Genomic DNA, 20,362 nt, shown 5'->3' on the forward strand with positions numbered 1-20,362 from the left:
TCAGGGAGATTCTAGTGGGGCAAAAGACATCCTTGTAAATAAAAATATTCAGTATTAATACTGACAGGGAGCCTGCTGGGTAACACTGATCATGAAATGTCTGCAAGAAAACAACGACGCTCCAAGAGCACCAAGGAGCCCCCAGACTTCAACCCTGAGCTACAAATACTGCCCTTTTTTGAGACCAACATTTCTCTACTTGCAAGCACTGGGTGAAAACCTTTCCTGACTCGGTGAAAATGGATTTCTATAAATTGTCACTAAACATATTCTAGTAATTCCACTAACAGCCTTCAGCAAGCAGTCCACCCATTTTGGCTGGAACATTTCTGCAGCCACAAGGACTACACTTTCCCCTTTTGGAATTAAATTGCATTAACTTGAGTTAAGTTGAATTTTATTTTCATTACCAAGCTGTGTAATGTGCTAGCACAAGATTATACCTAATATTACTTAATAATATATCTTATCAGAAAAACAAAATAAGTGAGTCCTTATTGGGATACAAAAGTTCATATAAGAGAAGCCAGGATTGATAATGAATCCTCCCCAAAACAAAATAAACTGAAGAATTCTAAACTACAGATAGTTTATTCTCAATCTGTCTTTGTTTTACTGTCCTGAACAAGAAATTTTATCTTCGTAACTCATGAGGGATATATTCTGAATTAAATATTATAGCAAGCTAATGATAGGCAACTTTTGGAATAGCAATCTTATCTTATGCAAAGTAAAGAAAGTGTTCAAATAAAAAAAAATACAACTCAAAAATTCTACATTCCTGAAGATGGGATTTACATTCCCCCTTTGAGTTGGAGTTCAGTAAAAACAGGCTCCCAATGCTTGTATTTAACAGGATAGCTTTTGTAGTCCTGAGACGCGTTGGGTGAACCTTTAGTCCCAGGAGACTTGGGTGCCTGGAAAGCTTCACAGGATCCAGGATTTCCCCCAGGGGCCCTTCTGGCCACAGAGCACAAGCCGACAGAGAGACCTGGGGGGTGGGGTGGGTCAAAAGGCAATTCTCAGCTACAGCCATTTTTCTCTGCACTGGATGTGGCCTTGACCCACTCGCTTTGGGACTGGTTTTTTTGCTTCAAGTCAAATCCTCAAAAGTAAAAAAAAGTATATCTAAGAATTAAATGATGGATCTGATGAATTAAAAATGCTGAATTGAGGCAGCTGGACGCTACAAAATGACTCTTCAAAAATACAATCAATGCTTAAAAATATATATATTTCTTGGAAACATAACAGGATATATAAAGTTTTCAACTCAATAGGAAGTTATTTACAAGTATAATGAATTAAAAACAATCCAGAGATTTCACCAAGCCGGGAACTGACCCTTAACAATGAAAGGCTTGGCCAGAAGAACAAATCAAGAGACCATAAAAAAAATGTTGTGTTCTCCATTAAAGTTAATTTTGGGCTTTATTGATACATCATCCCACTCCCTTTTAATTAAGCAGGCCCAGCTAATGAACGGTGTTCAAAGTCTTTCTGTATTGCCAGGAAACTGGTGGCAATCCTTCTATGTCTCATCCTCTAGGGCCGAGAACTCACAGGAGAAAATGGGGTAACAGTAAGTAGCTTCAGCTATTCAGACGGGTGTATAGGAATGTAGACAGGTGAGGTGGGATTTGCATATATCTGCTGCAGGAGGAGTGGCTCACAATGCCTCAAAAACTATAGCTCCCAACGTATCTCACCCGTTAGTCATAACGGCTGGGCATGGGCTGACCACCCTAGGATGTCAGATGCCCCTCTCTTTCTCTTCAACAGATAAGACCATTTCACGACGTTTCTTTCAGGGCATCAGGAGCTTCCAAATGAGAGTGACCACAAAAGATGTTTCAAAAGTCAATCTCGGCTGGCTGGCTTATCTCACTGCCCATCGTTTTCTCTTCTCTTCTCAGGGGAAGTATACAGAAAGTTGCAGCAGATGTACAGAGGGAAGACCAGCAGTCTACTGTCCAAATTCATCACTACTTGTTCCTAAAAAGCAAATAAATAAATAGATACTATCAGACTGCACATAAATATGCTTTCAGAAACCCTGCAAAAAAGGTTTAGAGAAAAGGCTTAGACATTCTGAAACTAACTTTACAACGTTGTCATGTAACTTCAGAGGCAATTTTCAATCAAGCATCAATCCATCTGTTGAATCCCTATTTCTCTAATTGCCTTTTTTAAAAAGACTTTCTTGCCGCATCCTCCGCTCAAACAGCAAGGAGTTGGCTTATCCTGCCAGCTTCCATTTGTATCAGGAGGCTTCAAACTGGTATTTCTTGTAGGTTTAAGTGCCTGAATACAATGAAAGGAATTGGCTGCCTCTCCCAATAGCTCGCAACCAAGTAGCCCACAAGGGATATTCTTACGAACATCCTTCCTTCTTGTGCCCAGAAATTTTGCAGTTTGTGAGGAAAGGAATTATCTCCAAACATTTGACGAGAGCTGTAATAAATACTGCATTTCACCCGACTTTCTTCTTACTGCTCCGTGGGATGGAAGAAGCCACCTGATGCGATTGTCTTCTGCCGGGAGAAAGATGGGCAGCCTCCCAGCTTTGAAGATGCAGCCCAACTGCTACCCCTTCTTGATGTTCAGTGGAGCTGAAGCAGTCAGAAGCCCTCCATGAGAGGGCAGCCTGCAAACAGGGTTGTCACAGGACAGCATAGTTTCAAGGTAGCCTAGGGTGGAGCCTGGTTCATTTCTGTTTATCCCTCCTGCTTCTAATGAGAGTCCTACCTTTTCTCCTCTGACTCTTGCTAGCCAAAACGAACCAAAAACTTTGCATGTACAAACCTGATCTTTTTCCAGGGATAGTATCTGGTATCCTGCAGTTCTGCTACAAATAAGCTTCCCACTGCTATGAAAAGAAGCCATGCGCAGCCTAAGGACAGATGAGAAATTACGTTAAGTGGTTGCAAATTTGATAAATAAATAAATAAATAAAATCAACAGAGAAAGGAGGTGGTGTTTTTTTCCTTGAAGGAAGGGTGAAAATATTATTTGGATATGAGATGGTCAGCAAATCAATTTTGTTAACACCCCCCCCCCCAATATAATTGTGTACACAAAAAAGTGGCAATATCCTATGCATGGAAAAAACCTAAAAGGAATCTCTTCTTGGTGACAGTGCCCAGAGCAATGTGTCGGCCACACAAGAGTCCTTTAGACTGAAAACACACCCAATTGGCTCATCCACAGCCCTGAGCAGATTTTGCTTTTGTCAAACGTCTAGGAGTCCCTGCGGATTTGGCTCTGCTAGCCGTGGTCGGTGCTCATCTCTGTTTCGAGGGCCAGTGAGCCAATGCTGTCTCAAGAGGTTTCTGCTATCATGTGGCCAGCATGAGGTCACAGGGTGTGGTTACTTCCCAATGAAGTGGCACCTTTATCGACTCACATTTCCTTGCTTTCGAATGGCTGGGAGCTGGGGCAAGAATGTTGCGTGGCACTCTGGTCTCAAACCTGGGCTGCTCACTTTCCGTCTGAAAAGCTCTGGGTCTTTTAACCGCGGAGCCATCCAGCGCCCTTCTTTGGTAAAAGGCCCGACACACCTTTGTGCTTGGGAAGACGACTTGGCCTGTTACCCCTTACATTTATAATCATGGTGACAGGCTGGTCTCCACCATTATCCTAAACACAAACTTCTGTACATCTGCAGGGATGTGAATGTTTTAACTCCGGCAAATACCTTCTGTGTTTTCCCTCTCTTACTCTGTTGCTTCAGGGATTTCAACGAACAAAGACCTGCTTTCCTCCATCGACTGCTGGTGAACACTGAGGCCGACAAGAAGAGCAAGTTCCGCTGTGATTCTCTCGCCTTCTAGCAATGGAGAACCAGCCGAAAAAGTTGGGGAACCCACCTGAAAGCAATATTTCTCCGGGGCTGCAGACTGACGGAGCCACTGCAGGGCTGATTGAGCGTGTTGCGCTTGAAGACAATGTAACGGTTGGTGTATGTGACCAGCAGATCAAAGCCAAAGTTGAAGCCTGTCCATCGCCAGCAATACTTGCACGAAGAAAGTGGGGGAAAAGGGTAATTGAATCAATGGGGGAATTCTAAAGGAGACGCTTTAAGTAACCTGCAAAGGGCCTCCTTCACTTTGACACCTTGCGTATTTTGTGTCAGCTCAGGAAATTCAACAAGTGGGTGGTTTAAAAAGGCTACATGAGCATTGTCATCATTTTTATATTTTCCAGTCATAAAGTATTTAACCTAGTAAAATAATCTAGTTAAGGAAAGACTGCTTTGGGGAAACAAACAGCTTATGAAAACTGTAAATAAATAACATTTTTAAAAAGGACATGGAAAAATATTTGTGCTTACATCACCATCTTTGGCAAGTTTTCTGCCACACCGCATACTGTTTGCTTCTAGTTCCTCTTTATTAATCTCTTGAGGCCTTGAACATATAAAACAACTTTCTATAAAATGGCATTCTATCAAAAGAAAGCACAAGAAAAGTATTCTAAATGGCCGCATACAGATCCTAACGCCTGAATACATTCACTTTTCCCCAGGAAGTTGTCTTGTTAAATGTCTTGGAATTCCTTCCTGGCCAATGCATCAAAGAGTTAGCTCCTGGGCCATGAGAAAATGACCCCCTATGTACATCATGGCTGGGTAGCCAGCACCCTAGCAGGTCACTAGTAAACCCTTGCACCCTTTCCCAGAACAGGAACAAATATTGTGGCTTGTGATGGAGAGAAAGCTGAAGGGGCAGAGAAGAGTGTTTGGTCCAGGGCTTGTGAAGACTCACCCCCTTGGGCAGGGGTAATACATGAGGTTCAAATGAGAAAAAGAGCTGCATTCTGCTCTACTCTCCCTAAGCTACAAAGAGAGCAAGGAGTTCTTTCCATGCACTGAAAGTCACCTGGCAAAGGAGCTATACCTGCCGCGCAATATAAAGGATGCCGAACTTTAACCCAAGGCTAAAATGCCGTAATGTGAATACCTGAAGAGGACCTATTGTGACTCATAGAACAGCACCAGAAGTACAAGAATAAAAAAATAACATCTTTACAACAGTTTAGCTTTCGTTATATTCTGAATAATTGGGAATAATTCACTAACCTGGATTACTTTCCATAATTCAGATACAAACTATACATAATTCAGAATTATCTATTCTCTCTCAATCTTGAGCTTTTCTTCGTTAGCAATTTCCATTCAGTGAAAAGCATGCTCTGTTATGCTAGTCCTGCTACATTATTCAAGATTTCCATTGAAAAGTCAAAAAAACTTTTTGGAAATCAAAGCATGTATTATTTCTGCCCAACTTTTAATAATGCTTGTTGGGAAGCAATATTTTGGGGTGAAAAAAGACTTTCTCTACAAAAAGTACTAATTCATACAAAACAAGTCTTCTGTATAGTATCTTTAGGTTTTATAATATCTTCCACATATTTATCCTAAATAAATAATTAAGTTCAGGGGTTTGAAGTTTCTTAAGACATCAAAAACCTTTTAGATATATAAAGTTTATTAAAGTTTTAAATAGAGGTTAAAACTAACAAAAATACAGAAGAAAATAAAGACAAAACTGCAGAGAAAAAGAACAAATGAAAGGATGAAAGGAGCAACTTCTGATTTCCTTTGCAGCAAAGGGGAAGCATAATTAGATCTCTCTGTCTCTTACTCTCTATAAAACAGTATAGTATAAAGTTATATTTTACTTATGATAACCAAAAAAGCCCACTTCTTCTATTATCTATTTTTTCTGATCATCAATGTTGTAAATGCATTTTTTCTTTTTTATACCAACCCCCCCCCCCCCAAAAAAAAACAAAAAAAACACAAAACCCTGTAATCCTGTTTGCGGTCCACTGTGGGGCTGCAGACTATTCGGAACTGGGCTGTGGTGGGCGAGGGCGCACAAAGCGGCATTTGTGGAAGCCGTGCACATGGAACCCTCCCCTTCCCCCAATGCCGCATGGCTGCTCCAGGGCATTCAAGGCAGAGATTGGGGCACTGTTGTTGTGACTGTTTCTAAGCTGCCACAAATGTCCACCTTGCAAAGAAGTTCCTTTCGCCATCTCTGTAAATCCCATCATCTTCCCCGAGCATTCCTACGGGGTCGGTGGTGTGGAGCCTTTCCTCTCTTGATTATATAATAAAGTATTGCTGCAACTACACCAAAAATCTTTTGAAATGAATAAGGAATATCTAGGCCGCTTTTCAGTTACTTTGTAAGAAAAGCTGAAATTTGTTTTCTCCTGGCAGGAACATTGCAAGGTGTGTATTTCCCAGTGACAGAGAAAGAGGCATTATACATACCCAAAGTCATTGTCTTGTTCTGCTCTAAGCATGGCAAACCACTGCTGTTTGTAAACAGAGAACAGCCAATCTAAAATTTAGAAAGACCAAAGTGCGCCTTTTATAAACGAGGCAAGAAAGTTAAAGCATTTTACAAGACTCTGAGCACTTTATTTACCCCCATAGATGCAAAAGTTTTTTAAAAAAAACAGTCTAAAATCAAATACCGTAGCAACAAATTCAAATCACTTTATTGTGGTCATTAACCAGTAGACCCCCTTAAGCAACAAGTTTAGCGAAGTAGAGAAATAATTTAAATCTAGCTACAAACTAGCTGAAGTGCCTGAAACTAGATTCAGTGATTTGCCAATTTTACTGCCAAGGCCCATCCACATTGGTGGCGCCCAAATTGTTATGTGGGGACTTTTCCAAAGAACCATAAACGCAATTCTGATTTTACTTTCTCCAGTGCCTGGCATGATAGGGAAAGAAAACTGTCCACTCCATTCTTACCTGCAGGGATCAGGCTGTCTCTTTCAATAATTCTTGCAGATGCCAGATCGCTGATTATATACTGCAGCCTCAGATATTTGAACACAGGTATAAATGCATATCCTTGTTCTGTTTCCAAAAATGAGATCCCATCCTCAAAATCTGAAAAGTTAAAGCAGATTCAAATGTATTTTTACTATTAAGTAAAAAACAGCCCTGCAGTCTATAGGTAGTTTATCAATCCCAATGGAGAAGTCAATTTGGATACAGTTTAATAGGATTATATCCTGATTTGCTTTCAAAAGTAAAAGTGACTCAGAGGGAAAACTAGTGGAAGATTATGGTTTATAAATTCCCCATCCCGCACAAGAGAAATGTTGGGCCAATATGGAACACCCCATAATGAAGAGTTATGATACCGTATCTTCTGCTTCAGAGATTTCCAACATGCAAACTATTCACAAAGCATTTCATACGGACCTTTCCGGCGCTTGCAGAACCAGGCATCTGCTTCACTTAACAGCTGTTTCAACGATCCATTCCAAGAAGGCAGCAGCTGAAGGAACATCCACTGCATAAAACAAAGGAACAGCCGTAAGGTTCACCTCAGCCATTCACTAAGGAACTAAAGCTTGAGGAGCACATTGGCTCACAAGGTTAGGATGCTGGGCTGACTATTGGCAGTCTCATGTTCGAGACCTGGCTGTTGCCACGGAACGGGGTGAGTTCCCATCACATGCTCCAGTTCATGCCGACTCAGCAGTTTGAAAGCAGTCAACTGCAAGTAGATAAATGGGTACCACCTCAGTGGGAAATTAATGGGGACATGAAAGGAGCCCCCAACTTGGAGCCCCAAGGAAATAGTGATGTCACCATCCAATCCTTACAATACCCAAGTGCAATCCCGATACGAATGTAGTAGTAAAGCTTTATACCTATTTACACACCGTGTTTCTACTAAAAATTGTTTGCGGATAGAGAATATTATGACTTGTATTTGGGAATAAAAGCATCACAATAACACTGCAGTCTAGTACAATTAATTTATTGGGTTTTTTTGATAAAGTGATGAGAGTTTCTTCTTCTGTTAGAATGAAATTAACGGGATAACTGGCCACATCACTAAAAGGAAAGCAAGCAAAAAAGATAACAGCAAAAGAGAAGAAAGAGGAAGCTGACCATTTTTATAGAGTAAAAAAGGAAAGAAGGTAACCATAGAAATAGTTATTCTGTATGCATATAACTTTTTTTGTACTTCTTTAAGTACCCTGTGCTATCAGAACAGGCAGGCAAGGTAACTTCGGTCTGTAAGAATACTCTCAATTTGGAAGAAATGACAGTGGGGCTTTAAAGAATATTTTTGCACCATTAAAACAAAACTTGGAACAAACGGATGATATTAAATATTGGTACCTTCTTTAAAGCAGTATATATGTCCATTTCTACTTGCATGACAAACAGGTTAGAGGAACTAATCAGCTGTTTCATGAGGTTTATGCTGAAAGGCAAAGGGCATGGCTTGTGTTCAGTTCAACAAATTATCTGAACTGCATTTTATTAGGCTAAACAAGTTTCCATAATATCTGGGTTAATCCCAAAAACTCAATACCTGAGTTCTTTGAGGAGTTCCACACTCTGGTGGGTCATCAGATTGTTCAAGAGCCACTCAAGACACCTAAATTTAAAATAAGGAAATCCTTTCATAGCACACAGGTGATGCGATGAGATGCAATGGATGTTTCTAGTAAGCTGCTGGGCATTTCCCCCCCAGATGTTATAGTAAAATAGGAAGCCCACAGCCATCATACTCCACAGCCCATCCAATCAACCCTGTCTACCATCAGACCATAATGGACTACATACTGCGATTGTTCAATTTTTAATTTCCTATACATGTTTCCAATGTTCTTTGATAGATAAGCAGCAAGGTTTCTGCTGAAAAATATCACATGATATGCTTCTCAAAGCCGACATCACATTAGAAAATGAAAGAGGAGTCACACTAATTTTCTTCCTCAACAAAACCTTTTAGTTCCAATACTTACTTTTTTTTCAAAGAATCTAATCCATATGTTCCCGCAGAATTATAGTAACCACACACGGTTTTTGCATTAATTGTTTCCTTCATTGTCTCACCACACTGCTGTATTAAGCCATCCTGTAAACATATAATGGTGCAAAATAAATCCTTACTCCCAAGCCTAATGCTGCAGGGAGTGCCCTTACCTCAAGCTAGCTGGCAAAAATGCAAGCAATGACTATCTAGATACACTTTGGCTTCATCTGGACTATAGGATATACTACCAGTCTCAACCTTGATCATACAAAATTATATTGTATTTGTAACAGAAGGAGAAAAGGGAAGGACTGGTACCCCGATGTTTAATTTTGAGGTAAGAGGCATCCTAACCTTTCTGAACACATTTCTGAAGGCCACATAAGACGACCTTGTGCTTCCAGCATCAGTCATTCATTTATATGCTCCCATCTAGACAGGGGAGGAGGGCAAGAGATAGCAAGAAAATGTCTTTCTCAGTTCTGCCATTCAAGATGAGTTAAGAGACATTGTGATATTGCTAAGCAGGTGCTTGAAAACATGGCCATAGGATAACGGAAACGATGTGGCAATGACCATGTGCTCATCCCCAGATTATAAATGAAGATAGCAACAGCACTTAGACTTATATACTGCTTCACAGCCCTCTCTAAGCGGTTTACAGAGTCAGCCTATTGCCCCCAACTATGTGGATCATCACTTTACCGAACTCAGAAGAATGGACTGAAAGCCCTGTACTTTGCCAAGCAAAGATCTGTAAAAGCAGGGAGCCATTTCCACTTACCAGCTGTAACATGCTGGCAGCTGCTAGAAGGGCAATGACTCTGCTAGGGTTGATTAACACTTCATCCCGGTAAAGTGAGCCAAAGGCAACCTGTAAGGCTAAAGAAAACCACATCCTAAGTCTACTCATACATGGAAAACGACTGTTGACTTACCTGAACGGTCCTTCTATGTGCACTGCGAGGGGAATCCAAGCATGGGTTAACTTTGTCCACTAGCCTAGAGACTGAGTTATGCAAATTGCTGGCCACGCCTCCTCTGACTGGAAGGGTTCAGTTTTGTATGAAGGATCAGCTGATTCGAGAGAAGCAAAAGGAAGACTAGAAGTCAAGGTAAGTCAGAATGTCATAGGAAAAAAGGAAGTCCAGGCCCAGAACAGCTGAAGCCGAGGGCGGGTTTGGATTCCCCTCCCAGCGCACATAGAAAGACCGTTCAGGTAAGTCAACGGTTGTTCTCCTGTGCACTGCTTGGGGAATCCAAGTATGGGACATGCCAAAGCAATAGACTTCAGGGGAGGGAGGGAGGCTGGTCTGGTGCCGTAGCCGAAGAAGCTACCCTTTGCAGCACGCATCGTCCAAAGGACACCTCAGCCGAGGCATAAACGTCCACTTTGTAATGGTGGATAAAGGGTGATGGCGATGATCAGGTCGCTGCCCTGCGGATGTCCTCTGCTGAGGCTTGTGTTGCCCAGGCTGCTGTCGTGGCCGCACTCCTGGTAGAATGGGGAGTGATGTGACTGGGAACCAGTCGGGAATGACAATTGTAGGCGAGGGCAATACACACCCTCAGCCAGCAGCCGATAGTATGAGAGGATGCCTTCTGGCCCATGGTGGCTGGTTGGAAAGACACGAACAGGGTCTGCTGTTGGTGCTGGTGCCTACCTCTGTCTCTAGTATTGGCTCTGTCTTGAAACCTGTCCTGAGATTGAGAAAAGGATCTATTAGATAGAGGGGTACAGGGAAGGGGAGAGTACCCCGAATCCCCAACGCGAAAGGGCTGCCTTCGAGGATAAGGCTGTTGCCTTCTATCCATGCCCCTGGCGGCCGAAGGGAGCACCTTTCGCTTGTCCCTCATCTCAATCAATATAGGGTCTAGTGCTGCTCCAAAGAGGGAACCGCCCTTGAAGGGGGTGGAAGCAAGGCACCATTTAGACCGTATGTCTGCCTGCCAATGGGGTAGCCATAAGAGGCGACGAGACGCTATGTTATATGCCACAGCTCAGGATGCAAACTTAGCCGCATTGAGCGTGGCATCAGAGGAGAATTCCAAGGCCGCCAGCAGTTTGATGACATCCTGATGAAGTCGCAAATCCTCTGGAGCTAACCTCTCCTGTAGCTGTCTTAACCAGACTAAAGACGTTCTATTGAAGAACGAGGCTGCCATAGCGGCACATAATGCCCAGGCAGCCAGCTGGTGTGTTTTGCGAATGTCAGTTGGTCCTACCTGAACTGCATGTCTCAAGGGTGGGCATGGGAGGAGTCACTGAATGGGGGTATTGTTACGGCCCAATTGCCTGGAGACGGAGGAAATCTGAGGTCACTCCCCCCTGTTCCTCCTGGTGACTCCCCAGGTTAACCAAGGGTTCGGAAGAAGGACCTGGAAGGGAAGAGAAGAAAACAAAACCAACGGCAGCTTCTCTTCCTGAAACGTGAATGGTCTGTGAATGGCACTCAGGCCCGGCACTGGAGCCTGACGGGCGGGAAGTGACTGCTCCCACGCCCACCCTTGAGACATGCAGTTCAGGTAGTACCAACTGACAGTCTCCAAGGTGGGGCGTGGGAGGAGTCACTGAATGGGACATACCCAAGCTAGATGTCCATGGGAAGGGTTATTGGGCCTGAGTTTCCAGAGTGTCCAGGACACCTGAAGAACCCGCCTCCCGAAGGATGCCTCGGCCGAGGCATAGGTATCTAGCCCTCATCCATGTTTGATGAATGGTGAAGGAGAGGACCAGGCTGCAGCTCTGCAGATGTCCTTGATGGAGGCCTGGGTGGCCCAGGCCGCTGAGGTGGCTGCACTCCTGGTGGAGTGTGCAGTAATGCCCTGTGGCATGGGCAGCCCTCGGGCCTCATAGGCCTTGGAGATGGCCAACCTAATCCACCTGCTGATGGTGGTAGGCGAGACCTTAGCGCCTTTGGCAGACATGTGGTAGGAGACAAAGAGTGCCTCTGACCATCTGAAGGGGGCTGTGCGCTTGAGGTAAATGCACAGGGCCCTTCTTATGGCTAGGCGGTGCCAGGACTTCTCCCTCTCTTGTCCCCTGTGGAAGGGGGAAGTGACCTTGGGCATGAAGGCCGGGTCAAGAGCCGAGGTGGCGCAGTGGTTAAATGCAGCACTGCAGGCTACTTCAGCTGAAGGTCTAAGATGGCTCTCCATCCCCCTGAACCTTTGGGAACTAGGAAAAGGTGTGAGTGGAATCCTGAACCCTTCTCCTCCTCCGGGACCGGCTCTATGGCACTAATGTCCAGGAGGTGGCGAATGGCTTCGCGCATGAGAGCGCGCTTAGCCGGGTTCTTGGAGGAGGGAAAGGTGCGGAATCTACTGGGCGGAAGAGAGCGGAACTCCAGGTGGAGTCCTGCCTTGATGGTTTGGAGGACCCAGGCATCTGAGGTGATGCCTTCCCAGCGAGCTGTGAAAAAGGAAAGGCGACCGCCGATGGGTAGATTCGATCCCGAATCACTTACCCCTGCGGAAGGAGCAGCCGCCCCCTCCTCGAAAGGGCCGCTTGCCGCCCTGTTGAGGTCTGAACCTCTCCCTGGAGAACTGCCTGTCCCCCTGCCTGGAATACCTGGGTGCAGAGTACCGTGAGACTGGTTGTCCTATTCCGGTGGTCGGTCCGAAGCCCTTCTGGCGTATGGCGCCGCTTGGTGGTCTGTGCGTCTGGTGGTGGATGGGAAGACCTTCCTTTTATTCTTATCCTCGACGAGGATGGAGTCCAGAGCAGGTCCAAAGAGCTTGTCTCCTGTGTATTCCGCCTCCGCCAGGGGCCACTTTGTCCGGAAATCAGCCTGCCAATGATGAAGTCATAGAAGGCGTCTAGACGCCACAGAAGATGATAGAGCCCTGGAGGAATACTTTACCGCATCCAGGGTTGCGTCGGCTGAGAACTGAGTCACTGCCAGCAGCTTCGTGATGTCCTGCTGAAGTCTTATGTCTGAGGCGGGCGTCCTGTCCTGGATCTGCTCCAGCCACAAGATGGCGGACCTATTAAAAAAGGATGCAGTCGCCGCCACCCTGATGGCCCACGAAGCGGCCTGGAAGGTTTTAAGCATGACCAGCTCCGCTCTCCTGTCCTCTGCCTTAAGACAGGTGGAGATGTCTCCTGTTACTACGGAGGAAGCGGAGGCCAACGCTGCCACTGGAGCGTCCACGGAGGGCACCTGCAATGCTTGGGTGAAAGCTGGGTTTAAATTGTAGAACCTACGGTCATTGCTCCCAGCGGTGGGGAAGGACCCTAACTTGGTCCACTGGGACTTGAGCGCCTCCATGAAAAGGTCTGGAGTTGGAATCTCCTCCTTCTCCACTGGGGGCCTGTGAAAGGGGCCCTGCTTCTTCTTCTCCCCACTAGTGCTGGGGGTGGGGTTCTGGCAAGCATCTGGAGGAGGCTCCAGATCTGCTGTGGCCCTAGCCTTGCGCAGAAGGGAACTGAATGACGAGGGGGAAAACAACCCTGCAATGGAGGAGGCTTCTGAGGGAGATGGATCCTCCCTCATCTTCCGAAAGCCCCAAATCCTTCTGTTCCTCCCCCCGACTCTGATCCCTCGCTGGCAGTGGAAGGTGATAAGGCTCGGGGGTCCCTGTGGGGTGGAGAGTCTGGCCTGGCTGTGTGATCCCGTGGGTCCCCACGGGTAGACCGGGGTCTGGCTACATGAAACTGGTGCTGCATGCCTGAGGCAAAGCCATCTGCAATCGCCCTGGCGAGCACATTCTGGAAACCCTCTGGCAGTTCTGGGTAGGCAGGGGAAAGGGTAGGAGGTTCCCTGTAGTCGCTGCGCTCTGGGGCCTGAGGGGCCAAAGGGTGCCTGGAAGAGCCCCCTGTCCTGCGTCCAAAGAGTTCCCCCCTTGGCCCTGGAGAGTGGGAAAGAGATAGAGGGGGGGACAAGGGACTGCGTTCCATTGAGTGCCTCGCTGGACCTGGGGATCCAGGTTCCTGGGAGAGGGAAGGGGGCTGCAGGGAGAGCGAGATCTAGCTGGGGAGGGGCTGATGCAATCCCTAGCCCTCCTGCTGGTTGCCCTGGTAGATGGGGCCTCCTGCCTAGGCCTCTCCCTTCCAGAGGATTTGGAAGAACACTTCCTAGGAGGTGATCTTCCCCTGGGCCTGGGGCCTACCCTCTTAGAGGTTCCCTCGCCTGGATCAGCAGGCCCTAGAGAGCTGGGAGCCCTGGCTCCCTTGCTCTTCGTGGCATTCGCCATCGCAGTACTCACTGTGAGTCTTTCTCTCTCTCTCTCACTCTACCTCCACAAGGCCTCTGCTCGCTGATCCGGTGCTCCTCTGGGCTCCGCAGTCCTCCTAGGCGCCCGCCGGCCTGCGGGTCAATCAGAGGCTGCTGCACCTCCTGCGCCGGCCCTCCACAGATGGCCGAGGGAATCGGGCCCGAAGAAGTTGTTTCCGTGTGGTGCTGGTGAGCTGGGAGACTGCAACAGTCTCCTTAGTGCTCTGCGCGTGTGCGCCCTTGCTTCCAAGATGGCGACCGCCGACCACGTGGTCCGAATGCCTAGAGTGGTTCCGCTGAACCGCTCCTTCCTCTTCTCGTTGCCTCCGGAGTCTTCGTAGCTCCGATGGCTTCCTCTTCACCTCTGGAGGGCAGCTGCTGTGAGGCTTGGCTTCTTGCCCCCACCCACCCCTTTCACCGGGAGCTGGTGCTGCGGGGCCTGCAAATCTGCACAAGCGCGGATTGCGCCTAGGCAGGCAGGAAAGGGCACGAAATTCGAGGTAGGAGAGATGGAAAATTTCAAAAGTAAAATAAAAGCTGTAGGAAAATCCTGTGGATGCTGCAAAAGGGAAAAAAGTCTACAAAATATCCAACTAACACTATTCACTGGAGAGTCACTGAATAGCTCCTGTTAGGCCGAAGACTGAGGTTAATCTGGGGAGTCACCAGGAGGAACAGGGAGAGTGACCTCAGATTTCCTCAGTCTCCAGGCAATTGGGCCGTAACAATACCCCCATTCAGTGACTCCTCCCACGCCCCACCTTGGAGACTAACTAGCTCTGCCTTGCGGTCCTCAGCCTTCAAACCTTCTGAGATCTTGGATGGAATGTGAGCTGGGGAAGCCAAAGCCGCTATCGGAGGATCGAGAGTGGGAACCTTTAACATGGTGTCTAATTCCGGTATGGAAGCGTAAAGCTTCCTGTCTCCGTTGCTAGGAGGTGAGACCGCGGTGGCCTGGGACCATTGTTTTTGGATTACGTCCAAAAACAATTTGGGCGATGGAATAGCCTCCTGCTCTTGCACTTGTTCGGCAAACAAGCGTTTTGTGGGGTCAAGACCCACTTCGGTGCTCGCTTGGGTGGTTGCTCCCCCCAAATTGGAGGTGGCCTTGGCCTTATAAAGTAGGGATTTAAATAAGGCCGGCCTGAAGAGGTCCAAGAAGGGAACTTTATCCTGGACCACACCTTCATCATCCAGTAACTCTAGATCCAATATTTCCACTTCCTTCCCCAGAACAGAGCCCTCGCTGTAGATGGAAGGCAAGGGAAAAGGGGGATCAGTCTGAGAAGTGGCTAAATCTTTGGCAGAAATCAAGTTTCTGGATCATTGACTCATACGATGTAATTCTGCATCTACTAATCTAGAGAGAAACGTTTTTGCGTCTCTTTAGGCTGGACTGAGTTAAAAAACTGAACCAGTCCAGTCAGAAGAGGCGTGGCCATCAATTTACATAACTCAATCTCTAGGCTAATGGACAAAGTTAACCCATATTTAGATTCCCCAAGCAGTGCACAGGAGAACAAGTTATACATTTATTTTTTTCCAATTCAGTATGGTTTATTAAGGGTGATATACAAAGTGTTATTTCTCAAAATTATTTTACACATAATAACAACAAGAAGATGCCCAGAATATTAAGAAGCGGTAGATCAGGTGATATTTTTAAAAAATGTAAAACCCTAAGTAGGACAAATGGTGAATTTAAGTACAGGAGTCACCATATTTGGGGTCTAATACTACCAAATGTAGAAATCCATTTTTCTGATACTTAACTACTTAGAAAAATGAGTTTTGCTAAAATGTATTTGCAACAAGGAGATAACATAGTGGAAAATCCTTCCAAAGATAATTTATAACTACCCAGCTTTGTTCTAGAAAACCTGATCCGTAATCTAATGCAATTTGAGACTTTCAGGTTAGAAAGAGTCCAAAGAGGAGGATTCCTTGCTTACCTTCTATGTCAATATTCTGATCAGGAATTTCCAATTCTATTGTGTCCATTCCGGATTCTCTCCAAGACCCACTGAACATACTTGAAAAGTAGCCAGACTACGAACAGAAAAGTCATGTTTTTAAATAATTTTGCAACCCTTGGAATTAAAAGATATATATGATAAGAAGGTATAACACAATATTATTTCCATAGTAAGAGGAACTAAGATAGTTACACTTGAATTAAATTTTCTATTTTTCACTCTTAATTTGAAGATACATTTCAATCTTACTCATATTCTAAACCAATTGCTTCATTTGCCCACCAACCCTCTCCATCTCCATGCACTAGTTTTAATACTTTGATCTGAAAAGAATAAATGGGCTTTCATTGCATCTAAAATGGGAAATGATGGAACGATTGCTCCAGGAACGGGAACTAAGATTAAGCTCTGGTTTCAAATTTGGTTAATAAACTAGCATTAAACCACACTTTATCAACTTGGCGGTAACAGGACACTGTGGATTACTTAAACTGGAACCAGCATGCAAAGCAAAGAGGGAGGGGCCGGCCAAATCTGTCTTATAGTTTATTTCTATAAGTGGACAGATTGCATCCAAGTGATAAGTGATCAGAAAAAATATATAACAGCATCACAAATATATACTACTACCTAAACCTTGGCCACAATTATATATAGATATTGAAGGAACTACACATAACACATATAATTATTGGGGGAGAGGAGGGGCGGTGTGTGATGTGTTGACATTTCTATACAGGTAGATAAATACAGGTAGATAAATCAACACATACAGTACATACACTTAGGTATACCTTTTCATTAAAGTGCATTACTTATAAAATTGAAATTGCTAGTTTTTGATCTAATGAGGAGAAAAACACTGTTTACTAGAAGTTCACATCCCAGCTGGAGGTGACTCATTATGAGCTGCTATCACTCACTGATGTTTAAGACTGAGAGATCAAAAAAATAAAATCTATTTGTACAGCAATATTGTTCTTGTTCCATTTCCTTAACCCCGACAAATCTGTATTATTCATAAATTGTGTTAATATATCATTAGCTCTCTGCTGCTCTGATACAAATAGAATGGAATATTGTGACTGTGGACTAATATTTGTCTAGCTGCTTTTCCTAGATTTCTGATCACTATTGGGTCCAGAAGTCAGTATGGTTGTAAGTCATCACAAGACCAGACCATATTTTATGACCATTTTTATGATGTTCATTAATTAAATCACATGGTCATTCAGAAAATCTATATTTGCTGACTGACTTTGTTGGCAGAAGCTGGCTGGGAAGGTCACAAATTATGATGACATGACCGCAAGAAGCTGTAAATGTGAGACCCTTTCCAAGTACCCAAATTACAATTGTGACCATGGGGATGGTGCAAGAGTTGTAACTTTCGGGATAGGTAGTAAGTCACATTTTTAAAGACCCTCATAATATTGAACCACCTTGCAAAGATAATAAATCGAAGATAACCTGTAATACACACATTACACCTAAACATGGTTTGCTAAAACACCATTATTAAACATTATAAACTTGGATGGATGTATAAATTGTATGGCAGAGAAACAAATTGGCTTAACAGTGCATGGACTGAGTCTCAAGGAAAACCAGTAGTACCTGTGTTTTCTGGACTTCATTCAAGGCAGCGGAGCTCTGCATTTGAGTATGAAATGAAAAGGTCTGAGGCCTGCTTCCTAATAATAGTAATAATAGAGATCTGAGAAAGACAAAAAGCCATTTTTACCTGACAGAGGTATATCTTGTGCAAGTTCCATTCTTCTCCCAGGGCACATATTTTAACATCACTGTTTTCACCATTCAGAAACAGAGTCTGATAAATATACTTTGAAGTGCTTTTTAGCTTTTTCCTGAGTTAGAAAAAAAACCATAATTGTTGAATTCTTACATATATATGATATAAATACCAAGAAAAATATCTGTAGCTCACTCAGGGTTGCACTGTAGAGTTCTTGAGGCCTTCAGAGCTTGGTTGTTTGCTTGCAGACATTTCATTACCAGATTACTTAACATTATCAGTTTGTGGGAAAGGGGCGGGGGTCCTGCCTGTTTATATATACTGGGAGTAGCTTGCCCTGCCGGTTTAGGAAGAGGCTTGGTTCCCGCCCTGTATCTATTTGCTTAAGAGTATTTCTACTGCTTAATAGTTTGTCTAGAACAAACTCTGATTTTCTGAATATTGGCTGCCAGAGGGAAAATGTTCCAGGCTATTTCCTTCATTGGTTTATTTATTTTTTCGTTTGGTAAAGAGAAATTTCTTATAAAGGTGGTATATCTATACTCTGTAACATAAAAATGAAGAACAACTCCACAGTCACTTACCCTGATGATGTTACCTAGTTGGGTCAAGAAACATCTATAAGCAACCAACCAAGCGCAGAAGCACCAAGAACTCCATAAAATTAATTCTTTAATATTATATGTAAGATCATACATAATATTGAGGGCTTTAAAGGCCATATAATAAGTCCCTTTGAGAGTATCCTTCAATTTGATTGCATGGCTTCCCCCCAATCTTAACAGACCAGCGTATTTCAGGTTCCCAAAAAAAATATGGGGCGGGTGGGGGGAGCCCCTTTCCCGAGTTTTTATTCAGCAGCTTTCCGCAGCTGTTGACTTTATGGACGGCCCTTTCAGAAAATCGGGACTTCAACAGTTTGTCAGTTTGGCTTGCTTATTAAAGGACGCCAGGCTTAAAAGCCAGGAGGTGGCGACTTCCAGTCCCACCTCAGCCATGAATGTTTGGATGACTTTGGCTCAGCCCCTCTTTCTCTGTCCAACCCACCTTCCAGGGTTGTTGTTGTTGTTGTGGGGAAATAGTTGGGAGAATGAAGAGGAACTAAAGAGCCTCCTGATGCGGGTAAAGGAGGAAAGTGCAGAAGTTGGCTTGATGCTCAACATTAAGAAAACTAAGATCATGGCATCTGGCCCTCTCAATTCCTGGTAAATAGATGGGGAAGAAATGGAGGCAGTGACAGATTTTATTGTCCTGGGCTACAGGATCACCACAGATGAGGACTGCAGCCAAGAAATTAAAAGACACCTGCTCCTGGGGAGGAAAGCAATGGCCAATCTAGACAGCATCCTAAAAAGCAGAGCCATCACCCGGCCAACAAAAGTATGTCTAGTCAAGGCTATGGTTTTCCCAGTTGCAATGGATGGCTGTGAAGGTTGGACCATAAGGAAGGCTGAGGGCCAAAGAATGGAGGCCTTTGAACTCTGGTGCTGGAGAAGACTCCTGCGAGTCCCTTGGACTGCAAGGCGATCCAACCGCTCAGTCCTAGAGGAGCTCAACCCTGACTGCTCTTTAGAAGACAAAATCCTGAAGGCGAAACTCAAATACTTTGGCCACCTCTTAAGAAGGAAGGAATCCCTGGAGAAGAGCCTCATGCTGGGAAGGATGGAGGGCAGAAGAAGGAGACGGCAGAGAAGGAGGTGGCTGGATGGAGTCACATGAACTTAAATGGACACTAGAGGACAGGAAGGTCTGGAGGAACGTTGTCCATGGAGTCATGATGGGTTGGACACGACTTCGCAACGAACAACAACAGTTAGAATGAATGAGCTGGAAGGGGCCTTGGAGGTCTTCTAGTCCAGCCCCTGGCTCAAGCAGGAGAACTTAGACCATTTCAGACAAGTGGCTGTCCACTTTTCCGCTTCTTCGAGGAGATGCTGCTGCCTTTGCTTAATGGCTGCAGAGGCTTTTTCTCCCACCTTTTTTGTTTCGTAAATAACTGAAGGTGGTGAACAATCCTAAAAACTCCTTACTTTCTCCTATTGGAGACTCTTTCTAATAATGAAAACAATTGACCAGTGGGACGCCTTAGCTCCAGAAATTGTAGGTGCTTACATCACTAGAGGTATTAAAGAGGAGACTGGACAATCTCTTGTCGGAAATGGCAGGGAGTCTCCTGCAGGGGGTGGACTAGATGACCTCGGAGGTTTTGTTGCTGTTCCGGGAGGCCTGGAAGCTCCGCTGGAGAGCAGCGCCTCACCTGTCCCCTCCCCCCTGGGCCGCCCCCCTCTCACCCGAGCGCCAAGGGGCCCCTCCGGGCCCTTTCCGCCCCTACCTCCTGGGGGTGCTGAGCAGCCGCTCCTCGCCGTCGCTCTCCTCGCCGCTCTCACTCTCGCTCAGCCCTTCGCTCCGCTTCCGTTTGGGGAGGGTCCCGTCGCCCCTCCGTCCCCCCGCCCCCTCCACCGCCTCGGCTCTGGGACCCCCCCACACGCGGCTGCTCAACGAGCCCATCCTCGCCCGCCCAACCGCCGCCGCCTCCTTCTCCTCATGGGGACGCCCGACCGGCGATGTGAAAGAAGCCCACCTTCCACTCTACCGCTGCGCATG

The 20,362-nt window shown here is 45.3% G+C and overlaps 1 protein-coding gene across 1 annotated transcript; it reads right to left on the bottom strand.

Annotated features, from left to right (window-relative positions):
* Positions 1 to 1,213: 1,213 nt before the first annotated feature.
* On the bottom strand, positions 1,214 to 20,281 carry GMCL1 (germ cell-less 1, spermatogenesis associated). The gene is made up of 14 exons (XM_014075910.2): positions 20,091 to 20,281; positions 17,747 to 17,870; positions 15,979 to 16,075; positions 9,595 to 9,692; positions 8,800 to 8,912; positions 8,364 to 8,429; positions 8,168 to 8,252; positions 7,235 to 7,325; positions 6,776 to 6,916; positions 6,284 to 6,353; positions 4,334 to 4,409; positions 3,870 to 4,015; positions 2,806 to 2,893; positions 1,214 to 1,995 (listed from the first exon to the last, which is right to left on the bottom strand). Exons 1-14 carry the CDS (start codon positions 20,264 to 20,266, stop codon positions 1,885 to 1,887), a joined length of 1,482 nt encoding a protein of 493 aa, XP_013931385.2. The 5' UTR covers positions 20,267 to 20,281; the 3' UTR covers positions 1,214 to 1,884.
* Positions 20,282 to 20,362: the final 81 nt, after the last annotated feature.

Source organism: Thamnophis sirtalis, unplaced genomic scaffold (assembly GCF_051295495.1).
Source record: "Thamnophis sirtalis isolate CommonGarterSnake01/CBP01778 unplaced genomic scaffold, rThaSir2_p1.2 scaffold_2, whole genome shotgun sequence".
In the NCBI taxonomy this organism is placed as follows: domain Eukaryota; kingdom Metazoa; phylum Chordata; class Lepidosauria; order Squamata; family Natricidae; genus Thamnophis; species Thamnophis sirtalis.